Source organism: Lepidochelys kempii, chromosome 13, assembly GCF_965140265.1.
Source record: "Lepidochelys kempii isolate rLepKem1 chromosome 13, rLepKem1.hap2, whole genome shotgun sequence".
In the NCBI taxonomy this organism is placed as follows: domain Eukaryota; kingdom Metazoa; phylum Chordata; order Testudines; family Cheloniidae; genus Lepidochelys; species Lepidochelys kempii.
Genome location: NC_133268.1, coordinates 15,284,541 through 15,312,421, shown reverse-complemented (window position 1 = coordinate 15,312,421; position 27,881 = coordinate 15,284,541). Strand labels below are relative to the sequence as shown.

The 27,881-nt window shown below is 43.6% G+C and overlaps 1 protein-coding gene across 6 annotated transcripts in view; it reads right to left on the bottom strand.

The window, feature by feature from the left end:
• The window catches only part of NFATC2 (nuclear factor of activated T cells 2), a 135,377-nt gene that overhangs the window by 70,319 nt on the left and 37,177 nt on the right, over positions 1-27,881 (bottom strand). For all 6 annotated transcript variants that reach the window (XM_073309387.1, XM_073309388.1, XM_073309384.1 and 3 more), the window contains exons 4-5: positions 15,632-15,834; positions 14,757-14,929 (exon numbers count right to left, since the gene is read on the bottom strand). In XM_073309387.1, coding sequence (XP_073165488.1) covers positions 14,757-14,929; positions 15,632-15,834 — 376 coding nt within the window. The remainder of the gene's footprint in view (positions 1-14,756; positions 14,930-15,631; positions 15,835-27,881) is intronic.

Sequence of the window (27,881 nt, the reverse complement as noted above, 5' to 3'; positions counted from 1 at the left end):
GATCTTCACAGAACTATCCACGGATTGATCTTGTCATCGTTACCATCCTCTTGCTGCCAAAGGAGCTTCTCTAAGATGCTAAATTTAGGTTAAAAAGGAAAAATAAGCTTACTCAAGACCTTTTATTTGGAATCATTCAGGAGCTGGCTCCAAAGCTGTAGCTGTGCTGGCCTTACTCCTTGTCCTTGACAAAGGACAACTTGGATGAATGAGCTGGAGCGTGCCCATGTCTGTTTCCAAATAAATGGCCAAATTTTAAATGCTCACACACTACAATCCTGGAGCCTTAACATTCCACCTGCAAGAAGGATTCCACTGAACAACACTGAATTCCTTTTTAAGAGAACCAATGCAAAACTCCACGCCTGTCCAGCAGGACAGACAACATGAAAAGGCTTCAGAACAATCCGTTCAAAAATGCACAACTGCTGTGTACACAAAGCCCTGAGAAGAAAAGGAGGACTTGTGGCACCTTAGAGACTAACCAATTTATTAGAGCATAAGCTTTCGTGAGCTACAGCTCACTTCTTCAGATGCATATCGTGGAAACTGCAGCAGGCTTTATATATACACAGAGAATATGAAACAATACCTATTCCCACCCCACTGTCCTGCTGGTAATAGCTTATCTAAAGTGATTTCCAGCACAAATCCAGGTTTTCTCACCCTCCACCCCCCCACACAAATTTGTGTGGGGGGGTGGAGGGTGAGAAAACCTGGATTTGTGCTGGAAATCACTTTAGATAAGCTATTACCAGCAGGACAGTGGAAATTTGTGGGGGGGGGTGGAGGGTGAGAAAACCTGGATTTGTGCTGGAAATCACTTTAGATAAGCTATTACCAGCAGGACAGTGGGGTGGGAATAGGTATTGTTTCATATTCTCTGTGTATATATAAAGCCTGCTGCAGTTTCCACGATATGCATCTGAAGAAGTGAGCTGTAGCTCACGAAAGCTTATGCTCTAATAAATTGGTTAGTCTCTAAGGTGCCACAAGTCCTCCTTTTCTTTTTGCGAATACAGACTAACACGGCTGTTACTCTAAAGCCCTGAGAGAGAGTTATGAAGCACATGAGGCTCTTCTACAGAAATGTAATATAGCATCTTCCAGATCATAATCACTGATTAACATGAGTTAGAACAATTCATACGGGCAGGAAAAAAGCTTCTAGGAATCACATCTCCATCCACATTAATCTGTTTCCTCAAGCAAGTCTGCTTGTTCACAAGCAGCAGGATCTGAAAAAAAGCCATGATCCAGGAGTCCTTCCCCAGAATAGACATCTGGAAAGGATCAAACACCATCCTGGGACCAGGCCCGGTGTTTAGCCCAAATGTATTTCTGTGCGCAATATTGCAATTGATGCTATGGAGGCTGGGTACAGGCTCAGCTGACAAACTCCACCTCCAATCCCAGAATACACTTTATGCTTATTTTAAAAATTTAGTCTGGTATTTATCACTGTAACTGTGTCATTGTAGATTTTTTTGTTTTGTTTTGCTTTGAATTTAGGACAATCGTTTGCCTTATTGTGCCCATCAAATGTATTATGACAGCTGGACTAAGAATATGCCAATTAAGAGTATCTTTGCAGATAACTTTCACAGAAGCTGTTAATTTCTTCCACATGACTGTATGATTAATCCCTCTTTTTAAATACTCAAGTTTTGATGAGTTCATAATTGGATTTATCACAAAGACAGATTTATAGCCCTGAAAGCTTAAGAGTAAATAATATTCATCAAAAACCCATCTACTGCATTTTAAGGAGGACACACTTAAACTTCACCTGGGTTTGAATGTCCTCTCATTCAATCCAGTGTCATGTCAGAATGAAGGTGTGATGTTTCTTTATAGGGTCACTATGGGCCTAATTTTCAATGGAGCACAGCACGCACTGCAGCGTCCATTGATTTCAGTGAGTGAGGCAGGACGCCTTAAATCCAGTTTCCTTAAGGGCACATGCTTCCTCCTGCTTCTGGACCCTGCTTTTCCTTTTAAAGGGGCCCACAGAGGGGAACAGATACACTGGGAGGTGTGCATGCATTCCAAGCCCTAGTGTTCCTTTATGGGCACCTTTAATTCTAAAAGTACTTTTCACACTGGCCCATGTGACTATGTATTCAAAATCCACACTTGATTTGCCCCTGTAGGTTCAGCAACCGTGTGGCCAAATCTTGCAACTGCATACACATATCGGCAATTACAGTCATTTGCCTGCATAATTACCAATGTGAGCATGCAGCGATCATAACTACATGTATAAATTAGGCCCATGGTTGCAAGTGAATTTTGCGCATGCAACTGCACCTCTTGTTCCCCTGAAAATTGTGCTTGTATATTGGGATCATTTTGCCCATCATTGAAAGGCAGCCATTTCTGGGGGTAAGAATGGTGACAACTCCCCTCCCTCCCCCCGAAATACTAGATGACACTTTAGGACAGTGAAACATTCCATATCTAATTAATATGTCAGGATCAGAGGATTAAAAATATCAGTCCTAAGAATTTCAATCACAGGGTTTGTTTTTTCTCCTTGAGGCTGGCATAAGGTTAATGGAAGCACATGGGGAAGAGGTGAGGTCATGGTGCATAACATGGTTTATTCAGATGACATTTACCTATATGCATCCAGCTGCCTTTAAGTTGTTTGCAAATTCAATATTCTATTATTATTATTTACTATTATTTTTAATGTATTATTTTCTCCCTGAGCCACAATTGTAACAGAACTGACAAAGAAATTAGGATCTTAACATATGCCATGTTTTCACTTGTAAGAGGACAGAAGATTCACTGGTGTGTTGCTTCCGCAGGATTATTTTGTTTTCCTTTGCAAGGAATATTAATCACCAGTAAATCCTCTTCCTCTAAAGCTCAGGAGGGATGGCCTGTATGTAATAATTTCACATTATTTCTTCTTCTCCCCCAGGGGTCGGCACTTCATAAAGTGACCTCCAGCTACTGTAGTTTATGAGCTTGAATAAATAAAACACTGTTGATTTAGCCAGTTGGGGTGTTTACTTTCAATAGCAACTGTTACTGACATAAGGCAGCAAAGCAAATGTTAAAGAAATACTCGCACTTGGCCTAAAGCAGCATGTCAACCTATTAAAGTCTGCACTATTTTTCTATTTTATTTGACTGTCTGCAAATCAAGATGTCATGGATCCTCAATGCCAAGAAATACAATACGCCCAGCAACATGAGAGAAAAAGGGAACTGCTGTCTGGGGGGGCTGTGGTGTGCCTCTGCAAGCCCCAGCCTCACAAAAGGGGAGGAGGGAGGGAAAGGGGGAAGCAAATCACTCCACATGCCACGCTTCAGACGTGCAGAGCACACGACAGGCAGAATGTGTGACAGGCAGGAAGGGAGGTAGCTCCTACATCTTTCTGGTAGTGCAGCATGCTTTCCTCATTCACATTCATAGATCCAAGGCCAGAAGGGGCCATTGGGATCATCTAGTCTGACCTCCTACATCACACAGGCCAGAGAACTGCCCCCAAACAATTCCTAGAGCAGATCTTTTTAAAAAGCATCCAACCTTGATGCCAGATAATGAGGAAAAGGGTGAGTCCATGCCTCCCTTAGCACTTTGGGGTGGCTAGCAATGCCAGAAGGATTTATGCTGGACTTAGGGTGCTTGAGGATTGGGATTGTGTCTGATCCCTGTGCAGGTGTGCATGGGTTCGGGGAAGCTCCTAGCACCTGCTCGCTTTTCCCTTCCTCCTCTGTCCAGCTGCACAGAGCCAGCTACCATCTGCTCCTCACAAGTTCCCTGCAGAAGAGCTGATGGTTCCTTGTATGAAGAAGTTGGAAGACAGCAAGTGGCTCAGAGACCTGATTGGAGACAATCAGCCCTTGAGATAAGCACCACTGTTGGCCCAATCCTGCCCAAAGGGAGTGTTGTTAATGGCTGTGTAGCAGGCAGCGGTGGGATCCAAGTGACAAACTCTAGTAACGGCCTTACAAGCATTATTTTAAAAAATCACTGACCCTTCCAGCTTCACCTGAGACCCGCCTCCCCCATCACCCCAAGAGGTGCCACTCTTCTCTTCCACTTTCACCCTGCAATGCGTCACTTTGGATAAGCAGATCTAGTCCTACTTTGGGGTCATGCTTCCTTCCATTGGCTGGGAGGGCTGCCAAGCATTGCTCTGTTTTCCCCTCATGCCGACAGGGGGATGACAATGACACAGCGATTTTTGAGGTTCCAAAGTTTGTTTTAGTCCAATGCACAACAGAAACACTCAGATGTTTTTGATTTGGGGAAAGCCAGGTGTGTGGGGGAGGGTGGTTTGGGAGCTAGGGCCCTGGCCTGGGATATGGGAGACCCAGAGTGTGTGAGAATCTCTCTCTCTTCCTCTCTAACTTTCCCAAGGAAAACTTCATTGAAACCAATACGTCTCAGGGAGACATTTCCACTTTGGAGAAACAACATATTTAGTTGAAATTTCATTTAGCCAAAGATCTTCTGACCAGCTCTCGTACTGACTCATTCTATGACTAAACTTCATTGAGTCCAACGCTTGCCTGAGTCCCCAGAGAGGAACTTCTTAGGCATTCTTTGTGTGTTTCTGTGTGTGCATGGTGCGTGTGAAAGGAGCAGTGGGGTGGAATGGGAGATGTGAAGAAAACCACTAAATTGATCTGCCTCTTGGGAGAAGTAGACTCGTGGGCTCACTGTGGGGAGCACCAATCCAGCCATCACATAATGAACAGATGCTCTGCTATGTACACAGAAATGGCTGGATCCTGTCCCCTTTTCTCAGGGGACGAGAGCATTTTCAAAAACTAAATAACCAGGATTAACATATATATATGCTACCTTCACTATGATGCTTTTACATCATCAGGAATTACTCACATTGATAGGAATGTTAAAAGGTAGGATTTGATCCTAAGTCTATTGAAATCAAGAAAGGGCTCCCATTGACTTTGTTTGGCTCTGGATCAGTGGCTTACTTCTATTCTATATTGACTCTTATGTTGCCCTCATCACTGTGTTATCTCGGCATCTTAATCTCTGGGGCCTGTTCCAGTCTAGTTGCAATAATTCCTCTAAGAGCTTTACCCTGACCTCCAAGAACACTTATGAAGAGAGAGTCCAAAGAACAGGGATGGACTCAGTTATGTACCCAAATTTCAAACTCCTGCAAAGTTCAGGTTGTTTGGTCCCAGAGTTTTGGTTTGACCTATTATCATAAGGTCAGCTGCAAAATTCTGATCTGGTGCTTGGTTTGCATTTTGATCCCTCTCCAACTCAAAGGTTAACGGTTTTTCAAATCAAGGTTGTTAGCTTGTGGTCATCCCTACCTGAAAGTTGAAAGGATCAGAGGCAGGATGTCTAATGAGGAAAGTCTGAAATGATGATCTATGCATGGCTCAAATCAAAGACAGTAGGATAGTACTGGAAAGGAATGGCTGAACCTTACAGGATTTAGAACAGAGGCTTAGTATGTAAAAGCATCCAAAAGCACCTGGAAGCTAAAAGTGCAAAAGCTTTAGATAAACAGTTCAGAAGCTCAAAAGAAGTTTGGCTGAGTTTTGGATGAAGGTTCAGATGTTCACTCTTATTTTACCTGACCTGGTTTGCCCAATCCGTAGGGCTTTGCAGGGAACCAAAAGTAAGAAGAGAGATTATTTGGATTGGTCAAAAGGGACAAGGAGGCAGCGATGAATGGAAGTAACGAGGACACTGAAAACTGAAAGCGAGATGGTTACGGGGAAACATTGCTACCACAGCTTCAGTCAAGGGCTGGCGCTGGATCTTGAAGGAGCTCCACCAAAGCACCATCACAAGTAGAGCTCACAAGAAAAAATGGACGCTTGAGGAATTACAGCCTGGATTCACATTGCAATTGTCCCCCCGTGCAAACTTCAGGCATCCCCTGGACATCTCCCCCTCCCCAACCCCCGCCTTCCCACCCGGTGTCTCAGCCAGCCAGAGTTCGCCTCAGCCAGCCTGAGATCACCTTTGCAGGCAGGCTTTCAATTCACTGATCCAAACAGAGTCCCCTGATTCCCAAGGCTCTTGACTCAGTTCAATGCCATATGGGGGAAGAGGAACACAGGAATAGATGACTGAGGGGATGCTTTCTGGTGCTAAAAATATCTGATCCTATAAAATTCAAACTAAAACCTGAGAGCAATAGGAACAATTCTTCCTTCTCTTCTTTTTAGAGTGAAACTTAATGAGCCAAAGTAAATATCTCTTTCCTCCTGTCAGACTGTGTTTATTAACCACAAGCTGCTCGCCTGAGGCAGGGTAGACGTTAGCAGAGCTCCTGAGCCCCATGCCTAATCGAAGCACAAATGTTCCGGAGGAGACTTCAATCCAACAATCACAGTCACAGAAGCACTCCAAGTCTTCTGGGATACATGCATGGGAAAGCTGCAGGAGAAAGGAGACAAAGGCTGGAGGCCGTGCTTAATTTGTGCCAGGGCTTGCCAGGGCTCAGCCCTGGCACCTCTAGCCCCAGCACCTGTGCCATGTCAGTTCTGAAAGTAAACTAATTGCTTGAGCCCCGGAACCTCTTTCATTACAAATTAAGCCCTGGCTGGAGGGAGATCTGGATTCTGGGATTTCCACAAGGAGACCAGGGATGGGAGGTAGTTTCAATAGAAAGGGTGGGATATTCTGTTTCCAGATAGGAGTGAAGGATGGTGAATGGCCTATGTGAAAATTGCATCTTTCATTAAATCAAATCAATCAATCAATAAAATAGCTATGTTTCTGGACCTCAGGGTTGCAGAGAAAAGCTTGAAAATATGACCTAAGTACACCAAAAAGGCTAAAAAGAAGTCAAAGAAAGAGAACCTAACATTGGTTTAAAAACAAATCAAACTTTGGGACCTGGCTGTGCTCAGTGCTTGGGGTTGTCAATACTACCCTGTGTCCCACACTATTAGCCTGCACAAGGCTAAACGGTCCCATGCTAGAACTATCTTGGAAAATGGTAGGGAAATGCAGTTCTGGGAGAGCAATATGGGATGAGAACAGTTTAGAAAGCATTTGTTGCCAGCACAATTGAAGCAGCAGTTTGCACAAGGCCTTTCAAACAGAAACAATGCACAATAAATAGAGGGCTTGTTCATGCCCTCCCCTTGCACATTACTGTTTAAATGAAACCCTTGGGGAGAAGGAGTAAACAGCATGGATGGTAACAAAGTGCGTTAAGAATGGTACTTTCTATACTGCAACCAGCTCATCAACCCAGCACGTGATTAATGACAGGAAAACCATGGCCTTGCTTCACTTCACTGCAAAGCAACTCTCTGGGTATGCACAGCATTTCCTTTTAATCCCTCATGGAGGAGATCTACCGAGATTAACCTTTGCTCAAAAGTTTATGGTCTGCATAATGCATTGGGTTGTTTGCTTACACTTGCAGCAGCACCCTGATGGCAGGCAGTAAACAGGAGTTTACTCTCACACCAGGACTTTCAGCCTGAAACTGCGGGTATGCATTGTCCCACTGTCTGCAGCTCACAGCTACTGGGCCGAATTCTGCCAGCAGGCACTGGGGTGAATATGGAATTGCTATTGCCTAGATTTACACAAAATGATGTTGAAAGAGGCAAACATTATCTCTGTTGCAATGAAATTTCCAATTCTAAATTTTGAAATTTACCTAGGGAGGTGGTGGAATCTCCTTCCTTAGAAGTTTTTAAGGTCAGGCTTGACAAAGCCCTGGCTGGGACGATTTAGTTGGGGATTGGTCCTGCTTTGAGCAGGGGGTTGGACTAGATGACCTCCTGAGGTCCCTTCCAACCCTGATATTCTATGATTCTATGAAAGGGAAAAATTTAAACAAATTTTTTTTTTAAACCCACAAAATTTCAAGGTATGTTTTTCTGATGCTAAATTGGACAATTTTCATGAAATAAAAAAAAGTTAAGTTTTTCAAATTTAATTGAGAAAATTTGCAATCATCTTAGCACTCATGCTCTATTAAAGGAGCAAATTAAACAATCTACCAATTGCCACTAGATCATTTATTACTGCTTTTAATCGCTATAAACTAAAGCTCCTCTAGCCTGTCACTGTAGTCTGATCAGCTGGGATTCACAGCTGAGGAAAAGCAATAAATGATTTGACAAGAAGATGACAACATTCTTTAAAATGACTAGCTCTTTCCATCATAGTTATTAGTGTGCCATATGTTATAAACTGAGAACATCTAAATTATGGGAAAATCTACTAGAAGAAAAGAAAAATAAAGGAAACTTGCAGGGAAATTGATTAAAAGTAAACAAAATCTTTGATCCAATTTAGTGGAACAAAATTAGAAAATCGGAACCATCTAAATTTCTCAGATGGACACTGTATTAAAGGAAGAGTTTTTTTTAAAACAAAGCAATCAACCAACCACCTTATAATATAAGAATAGGTTTTCAGAACTCTCTGTTATGTCAACTGCAACCATTGTAAAGAATTTATGAGGCCGGCATAACATCAGCTAACATAGACTACATAGGTTTCAGAGTAACAGCTGTGTTAGTCTGTATTCGCAAAAAGAAAAGGAGTACTTGTGGCACCTTAGAGACTAACCAATTTATTTGAGCATAAGTGAGCTGTAGCTCACGAAAGCTTATGCTCACATAAACTGGTTAGTCTCTAAGGTGCCACAAGTCCTCCTTTTCTTTCTATAGACTGCATAATAAAAGGGCTGCAAGATACTTCAAAAAAGACTAACAAGCATCTACTAGAACAGAAGCTGTGACACAGCTTGAATGGTATTCATGATTCTTGCATTCATTTCCCATGAGGGATTTTTTTTGTTTGAAAGAACCTTTGAGAAAGCAAAATGCCAATGTGTCTCAATGCCAGAAATGCTCATGGGGCTACCTGGAAATCCCTCCTTCTCTTTATAGAAGTTTGAGTCAAGGAGCAGAAACAAAACCATCTGACTCAGGTAGCCAATCACATACCAAGAGTAAACCTCAGCCGATAGTAAAAGATGCAGTGCAAGCAAACAAGCTGAAGTAATTTCACAGAAAGGGTTTGAATAATTCTGTAATATTGGACAAGCTTCTAAAGATTCAAAACTGTTCACGGATGAGTCACAAGGAGGAAAAAAGGAGGGAGGATAGATATATTCGCTGAATAAGCTATTCATGATGGAGAGTTTGCCAGGCTATAATAGCAGCTATGTATCCAGAAACATCATGCTGAACCTAACATAGACTCATATTTTGGCACTAAAGAAATTAGGGCTCAGATTTTCAGAACCAAAGACCAGATTGTTTCTTATGGGCGAGCAGTCTTCCACCTTTGTACCCCTGCACAGCAACAGGACAGTCACATCCAGGGCAACGCAAGGACTGCTTTTTCTGAGAGCCCCTGGGGTTAGGGTTGCCAGGCGTCCAGTTTTTGACGGGAACACTGGGTCGAAAAGGGACCCTGGTGGCTCCAGTCGGCACCGCCAACCAGGCTGTTAAAAGTCTGGTCAGCAGCGCAGCGGGGCCCTGGGCCTAAGGCAGGCTCAGCTCCGCGCAGTCCCTGTGGCCCCTAGGTGCATGGGTGGCCAGGGAGGCTCCGTGCGCTGCCTCCACCTGAGTGCCGGCTCTGCAGCTCCTGTTGGCCAGGAACCGTGACCAATGGGAGCTGCAGGAATGGTGCCTGTGGGTGTGAGGGCAGCGCACGGAGCTTCCCTAGCCACCCATGTGACTAGGGGCCGCAGGGACCTGGCTGCTGCTTCCTGGGAGCCGTGGTAAGCGCCGCCAGGACCCCGCACCACCGCCTGCACCCCAACCCCCTGCCCCAGTACGGAGTCCCCTCCCGCATCCAAACTCCCTCCCAGAACCTTCCTACCGCACCCCCACACCCCAACCCCCTGCCCCAGCCTTGAACCCCTTCCTGCACCCCAGACTCCTCATCCCTGGACCCATCCCAGAGCCCACACCCCGAGCCAGAGCTTTCACCCCCGACCCCCTACCACACACAGCCAAACCCCTGCCCCAGCCCGGTGAAAATGAATGAGGGTGGGGAAGAGCGAACGATGGAGGGAGGGGGGATGGAGCAAGTGGGGGGAGAGGCCTTGGAGAAGGGGCAGGGTAGGGGTGGGAAAGGGGCATTCGGTTTTGTGCGGTTACAAAGTTGGGAACCCTACCTGGGGTACAAGACACCCCTGTGCACCAGGCAGAATATGCTGCACCTCCTGAAATGTTGTGGTAGGTGACACACTCCCACTGTGTGTCCTACAGCCCACTGGGTTTGTTGGCTCTGCACCGCATGTATTGCTCACCTAGGCCCTAACTCAGCAAGGTACTTAAGCATGTGCCTAACTTTAAGGACATTGATTTATGTGCTTAAGTAACTTGTTAAATAATGGCCCTAATTTGTGCATTACCACAAGTACCTACGCAACGCACAGGTGACTGACCAGTGTGTGCAGGCACTGGGATTGTGCACACACAATCACAATAACTGCACAGGCATATCGCCTGTGCAAATGCGCTCATGTGCAGAGCAGTTTGGGGGCTGGGGGAACAACCAGGTGAACACACTGCTATTTGGATCCACTGGCTATAGATCTCTGCAGACATCTGGTACAGTTGTGGAGGCTAGTACAGCATCAGGGCTCCACAGCCTGGAGGGGAGGATTCCTACCAGCCCATGTAGAACCCCCACCAGTGCCAAGCCCAGGAGGGAGTGGATTCATCCACAATCAAATGTTAACGGTTGCTACAATTAACAGTGCAGTTTAAAATTCCTTTGCCTCATCGATTGCTTCAGAGTAAAAGCCACAGCCACAAAAGTCACTAGCTGCCGAATAATCTAGATGTCTAGTTACAGTTTACTCCTAATGATATTTTTAAAATCACTCCTGAATCTGAGGCTGAATCTGACATGAGTGAGGTGGAATAAGACCTCCCCATAAAAGGAAGATACTTCTACAATTCTGTGATTCACAATTTCTGCTTCGTTGCAGGAACTGTTCTGCTGACACCAAAGGGAGTTCTTAAGCAAGCTCAGCCTCTGTTGAGGTGGACAGTCCAGCATTCTGTTGGAAGCAACAGTAATCTCTGGGGAGCCACAACCGGCAGAGCTAATGACCAGTTCACTTGAAGCTGCTACGTAATGATGTTCCCCTTGGGGACATTTTAAACCGCTGCTGGATACGGTGGGTCTTACGGGAGGGTTTATCGTGGACCAGGACTCCCAAGTGACAAAAGGGAAAAAATAGCAGAATAGTGAAACCACATTAATACTAGAGGGGGGCGAGGGGGGTGGGGGAGGAATGAGGATCCGACCCAGTAAGTATCCTGGATTGTGGCATCCATGGTGACTCTACACTTTGTGATGCTAACCATGTGATTTGAACTAATCTGAGTCAAGGCTAGAAGGCGTTATGTTTCTATAAACTAGTCCAGAGGTGGGTAAACTATGGCCCGCAGGCCACATCCAGCCCACAGGACCATCCTGCCCAGCCCCTGAGCTCCTGGCCCGGGAGGCTGCCCCCCCTCCTCTGCAACCATGCCGCCATGTGGCACAATGCTCTGGGCAGCGGGGCTGCAGAGCCCAGCCTGACCCGGTCCTCTGTGCTGCGTGGTGCGGCGTGGCTGCCTGTCCTGGTGCAGCCACGCTGCCAGCCACTGGTGCTCCAGGCAGCACGGTAAGTGGGCAGGGAGCAAGGGGGGGTTGGAATAGAGGGCAGGGGAGTTTGGGAGGTGGTCAGGGGCGTGGATAGGGGGCGGGGCAGTCAGAGGGTGGGGAATGGGGGTTGAATGGAGGCAGGGGTCCCAGGGCAGCAGTCAGGAAGGAGAGGAGGGGTTGGATGGGGCGGCCGGGGTCGGTCAGGAAGCAGGGGAGGTGGATGGGGCAGGGGTCCCGGGGGGGGGGGAGCAGTCAGGAAGGAGAGGGGTGTTGAATGGGATGGTGGGGGACTGTTAGGGGCAGGGGGCAGTTAAGGGCAAGGTGTCCAGGGGTGGTCAGGGAGAAGGGGTGGTTGGATGGGACAGGGGTCCCGGGGGGCAGTCAGGAAGGAGGGGGGCTGGATGGGGTCACGGGGGGCAGTTAGGGGGGGAGGGTCCAGTGGCAGTCAGGGGACCGAGAGCGGGGGGATGGCAGGGTGGATAGGGCAGGAGGCCTGGGGGGCTGTCAGAGGGTGAGAAGCGGTGGGATCGGATAGGGGGTGGGAGCCGGGCCATGCCTGGCTGTTTGGGGAGGCACAGCCTCCCCTAACTGGCCCTCCATACAATTTCAGAAACCCAATGCGGCCCTCAGGCCAAAAAAGTGTGCCCGCCCCTGAACTAGCCTGTCTGAACACAGCTTTCTCCTTTATTGTGTGAACTAGGCTGAGGTTAGTAACTGGTGCTGCCATTTGTAAACACTGATAATTAAATACCGGACATTAGAAATGGAAAAGACTTATTACTCCTAATTATCTAGTCCATCCCATCAGACCAACCAAGATGGCTCCCTAAAATACATTACAGTGCTTTGTCCCAGCCAGGGTTATGTTTCCCAAGTGATGGGGCTTTCTCTTTTTTCCTTAGGGAAACAAATCCACTTTTTTCCAACGGGAACTTTAGTTACTTATAATAGGAACCTAAATTTTAATTGACTCAATTTAATTCCAGTAATCCTAGCAATAAACCACCTGGGCCAATCTCTGTCTTCTTGGAGTTTACATCCTTCAAATATTTGTATAAAGTTATCATGCCACCAGAGTAAATGTGTAGCCACGTTGAGCAGGCCAACATTTTCAAAATAGCACAGGTGCTATTGCAGCAATTCCCCAGGCAAATTAAACATGCATGTGCAAAATGGCGTATGCAAATAACCAGCTACCTGATTGACTCCTACAGTTCTGTTGACTGTGTGCACAAAGTCAATGCACAATTGCGGATGGTTTTAAAAAACTTCAGGCTGCATTCTTTTCAAAAGAAAGCATTGTTCTTTGGGTGGGAGCCCAGGAGCCTGAGTTCTCTTCTATGCTTAGACACTGACTCACTGTGTGACCTTGGGGCAAGTCACTTAACCACTCTGTGCTCATTTTACCTCTCAGTAAAGTGAATATAAGACTTACCCTACCTAGCTCACAATGGTCCATTGAAGCTTAAATAATTCTGAAAACTGCTTTGATACCATCTGTTAGTCTCTAAGGTGCCACAAGTACTCCTTTTCTTTTTGCGAATACAGACTAACACGGCTGCTACTCTTAAACCTTTGATACCATCGATTGCATTGATATCTGATCTCTTCAGATGAAAGTAACTAGGGAGATGTAAAGTTCCACTAACCTTCCCTCATAAACCAATCTTCCTTCCTCTAGCCCACTCTAGTCACTTTTGCTGCTCTTCTCCAAACAAGCTAATACCACGAGTAAATTTATATTTGTAACACTTGATTTCTTATCACAAAACTGCTTCTCCTCCCACACAACACTTACACTAATTGCTCTAAACAGAGCCTGCCTCTGAATTATAAAACACATGGTGGCCTCTTCAGTAACCTCCTTCACATGGCTTACTACAAAACACTCTTTGTTCATGGACATGAGTCATGCAGTGCAAGGAGTGAAAACTGTTCATGATGTATTTGTGAAATCCCCAAACAATCCAGAAAGCTCCCATTACCAACAAAAAGTATCACAGGATGCACACAGGCCAGATAAGTAGGTGGAGACCTTCCAGAAATGACTCTCATGATTAGGTGCACTTTATTAGAGACCTTTTCATGGCCTATGGTTTCTTAAAGTCCAAGCCTGTCAGGTGCTGAGTGTCCTCAACTCCCATGAAAACTAGTGGGAGATGTGGGCTTTTCAGCATCTTATAGGATCTGGTCCTTAAAGAATCAAACTCACACTCTTTCCTCTATCTCTATTATGTTCCCCATCACAGGAATACCAGAAAACCAGGGGCTTTTCATGGTTTGTTCTCGTGCGCTTCTGCTATGCCCGCAAGCTTTTAGATAAATTAAATAGCTATCAAAGATGAACCCAAGCTTCAAAATCCAGATTGCCATTGCACATCCTCCCCTTCAAAGCTCCCTCCCCCCCCCCCAAAAAATAAAACAACTGTTCAGGGATTTTCAGTTCTGCAGATTGGGGTTAATCCATAACAGAAATAGAGATTAACCACAAAGTTGGGATCTGATCTAGATTCTGATTCCAAACATCCCAATGTCTGTGAACATTTGGATCCAGAGTTTTCCTTCCGGCATCTTTCTACTAAATACAAAAAATGTCTCTGGGGTAGATTAGGTAGGTATGTTAAACACACACACATACATACAGCCTCCATATGAGCACAGATGCAGAAAAGAGGATGACCTATCAGTCAGAAGGATCCAGAAACAAGGAGCTAATGTTAGGTTGGATTTTCAAAAATGCCTGATGGGAATTAGGCACCAAAGCACTTTTGAAAATCCTACTATAAAGCCTTTTCTACTCCCAAAGTTAAATGCTTCTCCCAGGGACACAAACCCTATAACCAAATTCTGCCATATGCTGACATTTGGAGCCTGTGTACATCTCTAGCTCCTGAACCTGCAACTCTGCATGCCTGGACAATCCTTGCTCACTGAGAAATCCTCGAATTTCAATGGAACTACATATATTGGTAAGGATAGCTTGCATGAATGAGAGCTGCGAGACCAGGAGTCAATCAGTGAGAAAGGCAGAGCATCTGCACTTCGCCAAACGATGTGCACAGTACATGGGATGTGCTAATTTCCCTTTACTGCATTCTGGCGTATAAGGACAATGATGTAAATTGACAAATGTAATGGGTAGTGGGCAACTTACAGCATTCGATGGGATTAGATGCCGCTTGCAAAGAGACTATTCTGCCACTGGATTCAGGGATGTGCACACGGAAGACAAGCCGCACCCTGGTGTTCTTCCTACCAATATCCGTCTCCCCCTTCCGCAGTTCGATGTCCGCGTTCCTCAGCTTCAAAATCCCTGCACAGTCAATGCTGACAAACAAACAGAAGACATGTTGTGTATGCGTATGTCAGTGTTTCTGCTCTCAAACATTTCAAAGACATCTGAAAGACAAAAGAGGGCTAAACCATTTTGCCTCAATGATTTTGAAGAAGCAAAGATAAGAGAAGCCCTGAATTCTCTTTCCATTTTTAATTTAGGTATTACAGTTAAAATGTCCAAGGGTTTTCAGCAACATGACTAGGCAGTTGTGCATCTAATTTGTGACTGCTACGTGTGTGCATATAGCTAGTTGCACATCTAAACTGTGCAATAAGTGATTAACATGGTACCAGTGCATGATGGGATTAACATGGTTCTCACCAGATGATGTACAGCTGACCCTGTGACCCCTAATCTACCCCACATATCATATGTCACTCACCACGCAGTACAATATTTACACATTTCCTCCAGTTCATACACTATTAGTTGCTGCAGGGTTTCTTTCATCCCTGAAACACCATCACAAATTCTCCAAGCCCAAGTCATTCACACTAAGAACATTTGTACCACTCTGGCATCGTAAAAGGGGCCTTAGGTTGTACAAATTATATTCACACCTAAAAATCTAGAATCTATCTCCAACACAGGAAGTTGATTTATTTAAGTGATTCCTCTCTAAACAACACACGCAAATTAATTCTGCCTTATCTCACATAGTAATAAGAGATTTGCTGCAATAGCATCCTTACGTTGCTCTCATGTTGTTTTTGGGCTCGAGGGGGATCTCTAGAACTTTGGTGTTGCCTATGATTTTCTCATAGCTGGTGGTGGTAACAGTTTTGCCCGTAATGCGATGGACTTGATAGAAAGCATGAGGTTTAAGTATCCGTTCATCTGCTGTCCCAATGAAGATCTGAAGACCCAGGGGTTTGTTCTCCATGTAACCATGAAGCTGTCAAGAAATCAAATCTATTAGCACATATTGTACTCCCAGTGCCCTCAATCATGTAGAAATTGAGACATATGCACAACACTAAAACCAGTTCATCTCAACTCATGTAAATGGGATTCTTTTCCCATAGCAGTACCTTCTGGAGCCCTTGGTATACATGGAATACATCTAAGAAAAGATGAATGATTAATTATACTTTGATGTTCAGTGGAGATTAGAAACCATATTGCCTCAATGTTGTTTTTGATTGCAGTCTTTAAAAAAATCTGGGAAGTAACAGCGGAAGCTCTTGGCTGCTTGACTCAATCAGCCATTTTTGAAGCAGACAGACAGGAGGAGGGGATGCTGCTATTTTGCTCAGACTGGGTTTTGGAGCAAAGACCATCTTTTTGTTCTGTGTTTGTACAACACTAGCACAATGGGATCCTGGGCCATGGCTTGGGCTCCTAGGTGCTACATCCAGACAGATAATGAAATAATAAGAACAATAATAAATGAACACAGGTTTTTGAAGTACATTTGCTAAGAGATGAGCAAAACAGGGCTAGAATTTCTCTCTAGGCCAGAGACCAGGGAATATATATCTTTGTTTATTAACTTAAAAAATTATTAATCAAACCATTTGAAATTTCTCACATCACTGAAAATTAAAAACAGACATATCTACCACATAGCCAGGGATCTAGCTGAAAGGGAACTTTATGGCCTGAGGCATGCTAGATTTGTTTTCAATTACTCTGTCCGCATACGAAACCTTGATGAAGCCATACAAAGCAAACAGCACTGGAAGATCAGAGAACAAAACCATTAAGCTAATAGCATTCATGGCCAAAATCTTTTTTCTTCTTTTCACCAGGCAGCAGGAGGTATCTTTGCATAGAGTGATTAATTCACCCCCCTGGAAAGAGACCACATGCGGCATCAATGCATTGCTGGCAACCTTCCCCTGGTATGGTAAATGTAAAGTAACACTCACAGTCCTCTGCTACATTATGCAAAAAGAAAAGGAGTACTTGTGGCACCTTAGAGACTAACCAATTTATTTGAGCATGAGCTTTCGTGAGCTATGCTCAAATAAATTGGTTAGTCTCTAAGGTGCCACAAGTACTCCTTTTCTTTTTGCGAATACAGACTAACACGGCTGTTACTCTGAAACCTGCTACATTATGATTCACATAGCACATATTTGCCATCCACATGAAGACAGGATCCTTGTCCCAGAGATCTTACAACCTAAGGTCCCAATCTTGCAACCTTTACTCACACGAATGGTCCCACTGAAGTCAATGAAACTTAAGTCTCAGATAGTAAGGATCACTTGTGTGAGTAAAAGAGTTACTGGATCAGGCCCAGACACAGTTTGATGCAATACACTGACAACAGTTCAGATGTAAAAGGCCTGGTGACACTGCTAATGGAGAGATCAGCCTAGGGTGATTTGTGGAAGAGGCGGATTTGTAGGAGTGATGTGAAGGAGCAGAGAGATAATATTCCAAGCTCGGGGGTGGAATGAAGGATTGTGCCTCATCAAGAATGTGCGAAAGATGAAGGCTGCAATTAGGAGATTTAGCAATGTATGGACAGAAAAGGGGCATGAAGATTAAATGAGGACACAGATGGAATTGGCAATTCCATAGCGCAACCTGGACCAGACTTGCATTTATGGATCACTCCCCAGCTATCTGAGCAAGGAGGTTTAGGGTTGTACTGGAATTGCACTTAAATGTACTGAATTCAAAACCCAAGGTTTCTTAGGCTATGTACACATTACATCTTACGCTGGTATAAGTTGTGTCACTGAAGAGGGTGAATAAGCCACCCCCTGAATGACGTAAATTACACTGACTTAAGGGCCACTGTGGGCAGTGCTATGTTGGTGAGAGAACTTCTCCCACCGACATAGCTCCTGTCGCTCGTGGGGCTGGAGCAAGTAAGGAGACAGGAGAGCTCTCTCCTGTCAACTTAGAGCATCTGCACTAGCTACGCTACAGCAGCACAACTGTAAGTTCGGTAGTGTAGCCCTAGCCTGAGACTTCTTGGCCAAAGAACCATATAGTAAAGGGAGGAGGATATGAGGAAGGGGAGATTCTTCTTCGAACGATGGTCCTGATTGTATTCCACTGAGGGGTTATACGCATGCAAAGATGGGGAAGTGGAGATTACTTTTTAAGTACTCTCAGCATAGGATGGGAGTCATGAAGTCCAGAGATCTAATTTCAACTCTGCCACTGACTTGCTGCCTGGCCCTGGGTATATCACATAACCTCTCTGTGCTTCATTTTCTCTTCTGTAAAATGGGCAAAATAATACTAAACCTACCACTTTGGCTTTTTGAGGATTAACAAATTAGCACTCTGTGCAGCACTTTGTAGAGAGAAACTAGTGAACAAGAATAAACCAGTAAATTGAGGCTTTATTTTAAAGGTATCTTTCCTCAAAGATTGAACTATAAGGAAATTTTAGTCTTAATCAGTATTCACCTAAGCTACCCAACCCAGCCAGCTACTAGGTACTTCAATACAATTAAGGAACAAGAGTCTGGTTTTCTTCCAGGATAGTACTAACCCCTATACTGTATAGATACAGTAAACAGGAGGGGATCATTGGGAGATCAGCCCTTCAAAACCAGCTCTTCTCTAACTCAGGAAGACAACAGAGTTTTCATCATGATTACCTACATGCTACGCTGCCACAGTCTCAGAGGAGGGCCTGGTGCTGCATTCTACTCAGGTGAAAGGGGAGTTTTGTTTGAGTAACGAATATGGGATCATCTCCCAAGGCCAAGGCGTTACCCCAGCTTCATTTTTACTATTCTTTCAACAAAGTAGAAAATACAAATCTGGATTTCAGGATAGAGACTGAAAGCTGAGAATGATTTATGACTAGAAAACCCTGACAGGGGATATTTTGGGGGGTATTATAAGGTGAGCTATTCACAGTAAAACTCCCCAAACTATATACAGATTGGGCTGGAGAAAAACCAACTCCTTTGAGTCACATTTGCCACAAGGGAAAAGAGAAGCCAGACATTATGTGTACCTTTCCATACGCTATTTTGGGATTTTAAGATCCTATTTCTTTTAGTTTAAAAGTTTTTTTTTTAAATAAAAACAACTTTGCTGTTGCATAACTCTTATAATATTAACATAGTCAGACATGGGCTGGTCTGTGACCTGAGGAAATGCAAGGCACTTTGGCAGATAAACAAATAACATCATTCAGAAAATAAGGAGACTTTTCTTGTTTGGTTTGCTACAGCAATTGGGCTTTATAAACAAAATGGAAATGTGTGGCATGATTTGACTCACCGCTTCCTAAACAAGGTTCATTCATGTATTCTACATTGCATTTCTGTATCAATATCAGTTAAAAATGATGTCTAAGTTTGAGTGCATTATGATTTTTAGAAGTGCACACCTATCATTTTAAATGCAAAAACTCTCTATGCATTTGCACGTACATTACCACTGTTGTATGTATGTGTAGTAGAAGTCCAATGAGCCATTTGGCAACACAATTACCACACAAAATTGCAGTAACTGTGACCACAAATTAGGCAAGCAAATGAACATGAAATTTTACTTGTGCAGCTCTAAACAAATGGGCCAGTACATCCTACAAATGGATGTAAACACAGATCCAAAAGTCCTCAGACCTTTCAAAGGGAATTTGAAATTCAAATCTAGACCCCGATCTGCATTGGCCCTTGTCCCAATATTTGGCTGAACCAAAATCCCAGTCTGAATACCCTTCAACTTTGGAGGTTTTGAAAATCCAAACTCATCTCTAAAGTGTTATCCAGTGCACTCAGAATAAAGCCCATCACTCAAGACTGAAGGGGTGAATCCTTTAACATTGCTCAGTTACTGCAACTGAAAACTGCAAAATAAACTTATCGTGTACATCAGTGATAGAGGTGTAAATTCCCTAGAGTCTTCCAAGTGTGCTCACATATCCATATTACACACACATGTATTTCTGTCTATAGGGAATTTAGTTGGACCCTCTTTAAAATATATTTACTGACTTAAGTTTACATTGACCACCATACAGCTTATAAACAGCAGAGATTTACCCCTTCAAAGACACCACTCATATTATATTTGTTGTGAGATGTGAATTATAGCCCCTTTGTACAAATGGGAAACCTGATGATTTAAGTGATTTGCTTACAGTCACACAGTGAATTAGTAACGGAGGTGGGGTAAGAATATCAAGAGCTCCTAGCTCCCATGGCTATGCACAGTGCAGTAGATCACACTAAAAGAATTCGAAACTAATCTGGTATTCCAAGAATGAAGTTGTAACAATTTCTGACACCATTCCACTCTCCTTGGCTTGCACTATTTATATGGCAGTATTTGTTGATGTTTTTGTCTTTTTTAATTTGTAGACTTTTAGGGCCAAATTTGTCATGGGCTTCTGTTTTGGGCACCTGCACATTAGAAAATTACACACCTGGCTGCCTGTTGAGCGAAGGCAAATTGTGATGAGTTTTGCACTAAGAAAAATGGAGACACCTGCAAATCTTGTAGGCACCTTTTGGGAGGCCCACAGAAAATCTGGCCCTGTGTAGTAGAAGTGCAAGTTGCATGACAGAGTGAATGTCATGGGCAATTTTTGTTTCCCCTTCATCCCAGCAGAGCTTCTCCTAGTCTGGATTTGCAGGTCTTTCTCCCCTCTGGGGGGATAAAGCTGCATCTTTAAAGTTGATTACATACATCTTCCTGCCTAGACAATGCAAGCAACTGCCAGAAAGAAAGTATAAAATAAGCAAATGAATTCACAGGCCCTACTCATTTTGTTTGCTTGAAACGAATCAGCACTCTTGCTTATTTCAGTTCACCACAACCTGAGGGCTGGTCTGTTAATTGTTGCATATTACTTGCCATCTCCCTGTGGAAGTCATTTCAGCTTCCCTCTGAATGAGATGTGTGTGTGCAGTCAACTTTTGAAATAAAGCACTGGTGATTCAGAGAGACGTTCATCAGCCTCTGGTAAAAAATGAGAAAACAGACCTGTGCTGGTTACATTCAATTAGAAGTAAATACAAAGCAGCGTGAGAAATCGCTTCCGCCTACTGCTTCCCTTTTCCTGCTGTACATGAAAAGATAAGAAAACACTTAGAAGCTTTCTCCTAAGTTTACAAGGAGTGGCATAGGATTTCAGCTTCCAGCTCCCTCTAGCTCAAATTGGAGCTGCATGCCTGCTAAATTCCCTACTCCCCTTTAGACATGGAGAGGGGTTTCCACATGAAACCAATGGCTCTCATCATTTTTAACATTATGAACTATTTCCCAATCCAAATTCTTCATCTTCCCTGTGTCTATTAAAATACTCAGCTACATGAAAAGTAACATTAGGACACTACTGAGGAGACAGGGTGAAGATATACTTGTTTAGCTACCTCCTGCTTGCTTCACATTTTCCATCTTGGCTGTTGAATTCATCTCCTGTGAGGAAGAATTTTACATTTGGTGTCTAATCACCTACTAATCATTAATTCTCTTAGACTGCAGTGTTTCCAAGGATGCCTAGAGACCTTTATTCACAAATGTTCCAACCTGAACTGAAAGCCTCATTTTCTTGTCCCATGGATACCAGGGTATCCATAGCTGTCACTAAGCACAAAGGCCTCAGCCAGCCACTGTACCATATAACAGTCGGCATGCTTGTTTTAGTTAAAGCAATAAAGGGGAAACTTGTCACATGTTTTCGTTCAATGTAATGTAGTCAGGACGTTCCAAGAGAACACGAGCCAGAGGAACTCTCTTCCCTAGTTCTTTTTGCTACTTACAGAAGCAGCCTAAAAAGGCCTCAGACAATTATCATTTGAACATCTGATTCTGCTAAATGGTGAATTTTTATTATGCTCGTATTTTATGTTTTTTATTTTGATGATATTTTATTAACATTCCAGGGACCTGAATCTCATTTACTCTAATGTCCCCCTAATGAGATTCAGGCCCCAAGTGTTTGGGATTTCTGTTCCCTAAAGAGACAGAACTGGGTTAGGCGAGAGCTTTTAGAAGGGGAGGCAGGAGCGAGTCACGGTTACAGCAAGTGATAGAGCATGAGACCTATAGGTTCTCGTCTTGACTCTTTTGGCGCTGACTTACTCTGAGACCTTGGGCAAGGCCCTATGTCTTTCTGTGCCTCCATTTCCTCTCCATTGTGTACATAAACTATCTTGAGACAGTGGTTTCAAGGTATGTTGAACACCTCTAAAGAATGGTGCTATAGAAGCACAGTGTACATTATTATTAACTACATACTGAAATGTGGCACCAATGCACTTCTGTGTAGTTATATTTCACACCTACATGTGGCCATTGGTACTGTTTCGGAGGGAAAAAATGCTTTTTGCTGTTGCTAGCATGTGATTCTCTCCTTTTTCAAGCACTGGTGAAGTTAAAACATAATCTTCTCAAGCAGATCATATAGTGTTTGGTTACCATTGAACAAAACAAACAAGACAGATAACTGTAGGAGTTGATCAACACAAATGGACTTTTTAAAGGGAAAGTTACTGAGGAACAGACTAAAATGGAACAGGGTAGATGATTCCTATATAAAGAGCCATGTGTAGCAGCTGGTTATGGGTTTGCAGGTGTATTAATAGGTGATATATATGGGTATTGTTTTACAGTGATGGATAAGATTTATTATACTTGTGTGGAAATGTGAATTTACTTAATGTTAAGAAGGATAAACTGAATAGTTTAAGGCAGTGGTTCCCAAACTTGTTCCGCCGCTTATGCAGGGAAAGCCCCTGGTGGGCCGGGTTGGTTTGTTTACCTGCTGTGTCTGTAGGTTCGATCAAGAGCGGCTCTCAGTGGCCACGGTTCGCTGCTTCAGGCCAAGGGGGGCTGCTGGAAGCAGCAGCCAGTACATCCCTCTGCCCGCGCCGCTTCCAGCAGCTCCCCATTGGCCTGGAGCAGAGAACTGTGGCCACTGGGAGCCGCGATCGGCCGAACCTGTGGACGCGGCAGATAAACAAACCGGCCCGGCCCACCAGGGGCTTTCCCTGAACAAGCAGCGGAACAAGTTTGGGAACCACTGATTTACGGGATTCTATTTTCTGTTCATGTATGTTAATGACAAAAATAAAAAGTTTAAACAACAACATATGCATCCTCTATGTCTCAAGTAAAACACAAAGGGTCTAATTCACCACTGGAGAGAAAAACACAGTAAGCAGGTATAAATATACAGCACATGAAAAGATGGGAGTTGCCTTACCAAGTGGGGGGTCAGTGCTAATGAGGCCAATTCAATTCGTGTGGATGTGGCCCACTCCCAACAGAATATCTGTTGGTATTCACCCCTTCTTGTCTACTGTTGGGAATGGGCCACATCCACCTTAACTGAATTGGCCTCGTTAGCACTGACCCCCCCACTTGGTACGGCAACTCCCATCTTTTCATGTGCTGTATATTTATACCTGCTTACTGTGTTTTTCACTCCATGCATCTGACGAAGTGGGTTATAGCCCACGAAAGCTTATGCCCAAATAAATTTGTTAGTCTCTAAAGTGCCACAAGGATTCCTCGTTGTTTTTAATGATGCTTCAGATTCCAAATCCAATATACATTCTCCAAAATAGTTACTTCGTTTATAACCGTTTATACAGCCCCCAGAGACTCTGCTGTGTAATTTAGACATAGCACAGTGAGCGAGAGTAACAAACAGAGTGGAAATGGGGTGAGGAAGGATGTAAGTTGCAGTGATAAAATCTCAGAGTTACTCAGCTTTGCTACATGCACATCACAGTAATTCAGTTACATTTGACACCCCCCCCCAAAAAAAATTAACACATGCATTGCAGGTGACAGAAGCAGCAGGGGGCTTCATGAAATGGGGACCGAGATTTCTTGGAAAAGTGTGATGAAACGCTTATGCCACTAAGTTGACTAATAATGCGAGAAACTCAGCAAAAACTCCACTGTGCAGCCCTCCATTCCCTACCTCCCTGTGGTTTCACTCAGTACCTGCTAGCAAAACACAGTAGCATTGCTGAGCCCTCAAGCCATCTATTCCATAGTCGTTTGGGTGAGCACTGTCTGACTTTCAAAAGGGCCCAGACACCTAGTGCCTATTCATTTCAATAAGATTTAGGCACTAAAGACACTTAATCTGTCTGTTTCCCATCTGTTAAATGGAATAATAGTATTTCCCAATGAAGTGAGGTGCTCAGATACTACATTAATAAATACACATAATTACCCAACACAGATGGGTTTTAAAACTAGAAGGGACCACTATGATCATCTGGCTTGACCTTCTGCATAAACTGGAGCAAAGAACCTAATTCAGTCATTTCTATTCAAAACCATCATTTTTGCTTGAGCTAAAGCTTATCAATTAAAATGTTATCCAGTCTCAATGTAAAGCCTTCAAGTGATGGAGCATCCATGTCTCCAGGGGAATTGTTCCAGTGGTTAATTACCCTCACAGTTATTAAAAGAAGCACAGATTGCTGGATAAGCCTGCACGTCTCCTCTTCCTTCAATTTTGCCTTATTATCAGGGGTTATACCTGACATTCCCTATTAACCAGTCTGGTTTCAGATGTCCATATAAACCAGCTGCAGGTTCCTCTAGGTTTACAGGAACTACATTTCATTTATCTAGTAATTTCATTTTCTCTTTAGCTCCAGTGAACCTTTAGTCTGTTACTTCCTCAAAGTAGGGAAATGTTAAGTGTTTGGCAAACTTCTAAAGATACAGCACTGTGTAACTGTAAGGACAATTGACTGATCTGCCCTAATATTTGGCAAGGTTCTTTTAAAGAGAATTTTTCAAATTAGCCAAAAATATAGGCCCCTGTTTGCAGAACTGCGTAGCTATCACTGCAATTTGCACACATAATTGAGGTAGATCTACCCACAAAACTATCCGTTTAGTGTCTACCTGGTCATTTACATGCACAATTATCACAGTTGCACAAACTACCCTAGTAATTTTGCACTTAGATTAGGCATGAAATGTATGTTCAGTTTGACATGTGCTGTTCTGAATATCTGGGTCATAATCTTTACAAGAAAGTCTGAGAAGAGGATCGGAGTGTGAACAAGGTTATTGCTTGCTAGGAAGGGGAAGTAGGTGGGTTGGACACAGCAGGAGTCTGCTTCACTGAGTTCAGCACAGTCTGTACAGACAAAATGCTAAGCAAGGAGCAAACACACAAAACTTGATTCTGGAACCCGTGCGACATTTCAACCAGTACCACGCTGGAGCTACAGCACTGCAGCTTCGCTGCTGGAATGCTTCAGTGTAGACACCACCTATGCTGAGAGGAGGGCTTCTCCCAAGAAGAGGCAGTAGGTAGGTCAATGGAAGAATTCTTCCGCTGACCTAGCACTGTCTATACTGGGGGTTAAGGTTGATATAACCGCATTGCTCAGGAATGTGGGTTTTTCACACCCCTGAGAAATGTAACCATCCTGATGAAAGTTCTTAGTGTAGACGAGGCCTTAGTGGTACTTAGCCAACTAGTCTCATTTAAATCAATATAAAAGAAGTAAGAGAGCTCTCCTGACAACAAAATAAAACCACCCCTAATGAGGGGCGGTAGTTTCGTCACCAGGAGAGCATCTCCCACCGACAAAACGCTGTCATTAAAACAAAAAAGCTTTTTGTCGTTAAAACTTTTGTCGTTTTTTCACACCCCGAGCAGCAAAAATTTTAACCACGAAAGTGCAGTGTAGACATAGCCTTAGTCCCACTCAGTGTGTGTTTGGGTTGCAGTATCAAGCCCATAATCTCGTGTTACGTTTGCATTTGATGGTCTGGTTTTACTAATAACCCTAAAAGTACTAGCTGAACATTAAACGTTACATATATGTAAAAGTCAGAGCCCTACAGGGAAGTCTGAGCTAGAAAACAATGTCCTCTTTGACTTGAAACCACAAGAGAACACCCACAGAAGAATGCTTGATTCAAAGAGGAAAGCAAAAAGTAAGTCTGTTATTATAAAACAAACTCCTCTGTGTTTCATTAATAGCTGGAAAGTTGTAGCTTCTTTGACTTAATTAAAAAAGCAAGAGTCACAATGATCACTAAAGAGTTAAGAACAGGGGATAGGAGAAAGGAAAATTTGGTGAGCCTGGTTGATTGAATGAGTCCCTTTTAAACGTCACTTCTCTCTCTTTGAATACAGGAGAAGATCTCCACATCAGCATGCAGCACACTACAGACTAGCCGAGGTAATGTTAAATATTGCATGTCTCTCATGCCGTTCATCTCAGGATCTGATACTTTGCAGACATTAAGGCCTGGTCTACACTTGAAAGTTGTACCAGTATGTTGGTTAGGGGTGTGATTTTTTACCACTATCACTATACCGGTACAAGCCTAGTGTGGAAGCAGTTATACTAGTATAAAGGTGCCTTATAGCTTATACCTTTCCTGTATGGCAATAGTTACACCTTAAAGAAGCACCTTTATGATATAACTGCATCCGTACTGGGGTGGGTGGGGGTGGGCTACTGTTTTAGATACACTAGTACAAATTTCTACGACCGAAAAGGCCTCATCCTCATGGCATTCAAGCAAAGTAGGTCGTATTATTATAGTCATTGTATGGATGGGTGTAAACTGAGGCCCAGAGTGGTGAAGTCATTTGCCTGAGGACACACAGGCCTGGTCTACACTGCAGGGGGAATCGATCTAAGATACACAACTTCAGCTACGAGAATAGCGTAGCTGAAGTTGACGTATCTGAGATCGACTTAGAATCGCTTACTTCACGTCTTCGCGGCGCAGGATCGACGGCCGCCGCTCCCCCATCGACTCCGCTTCCGCCTCTCGCCGTGGTGGAGTTCCGGAGTCGACGGCAGAACGATCGGGGATCAATTTATCGCGTCTACACTAGGCACGATAAATTGATCCCCGATAGATCAATCACTATCCGCCGATCTGGCGGGTAGTGTAGACATGGCCACAGTGAGTCCGTGGCAGATCCAGGAAGAGAACACAGGCCTCCTGCCTATCTCCCAGTAATTTGCTGTAAGCCCTGGTATTTTCAAAGGTCCCTAAATTACTAGTGCTCTTAAATCACTTAGGTGCTTTTGAAAATCCCACTCTAAGACCACACTCAGTTGACCAGATCAACTTAGACTGGGGGGGAGGGGGGGCGCGAAACTAGTCTTTGATGAAAAGTCATGACAGAATAACAGAGAATAATCACTTTCTCTTTAACAGTGAGAGAGAGATGCAAAATAACACAGCGCTTTTCATCCAAAAACATCCCAATCCTTTGCAAAGGTACGTAAGCAACAGGTTGGAGGAGGAGTGTGTTGAAATAGGACCAAAGAGCTACAAGATGCCAGGGTTGTGAAAGTTCCTTTTAAATAGTTATTGCTTACAAATCCTTTGAGTTGAGAGGCTCTATATAAATGTGAGATTTACACCTGGAATCCACCATATCTAGGTAATAACAATAGCTAATCACATGAATTCAGCTTACAGTTCTTCTGCAAGGAAATAATGCCAATGGGTGAGGAACATTATTTTGGTAAAAATACACTTCTGAAGAGTAACTCAAGTTTTTGTGTTAAAAACCAAATATAGATTCCTTACTATTACTTTTCTTTAAAAATTTCCCCAAGTTTGAGCTTAAATTGTACATGCCTTGTACTGTTCCTGCTGTGCTATTCACATGCATAATCCCCAATGAAAGAGTTATGGTTTATGTATTACTCCCCACTCTTCAAAGCTATTATTTCCAGCATGCTTTAGAGCGTGGGCCAGAATGTCATATAAGTCAGATGCAAAATTTGCTTGTCTAATTTACACACATGTAAACAGAGTAACTGTGCCTCACTAATTAACAACATGCAAGCACAATTATCCAAATTATATGTGCAATCTTTGCAGAAATTAACTGCAACATAACATGCCTAACTTGGTTAAAAATCTGTCCTTTTGCCCATTACTAAAAGGCAGTCACCTCTGGGGAAGAGCAGGGTGCCTGTTTAACCGCTCACAGAAACATTACACAACTGTTTAGGATATCATATTGAGTCAAAAAGTAAAACTGTTTTA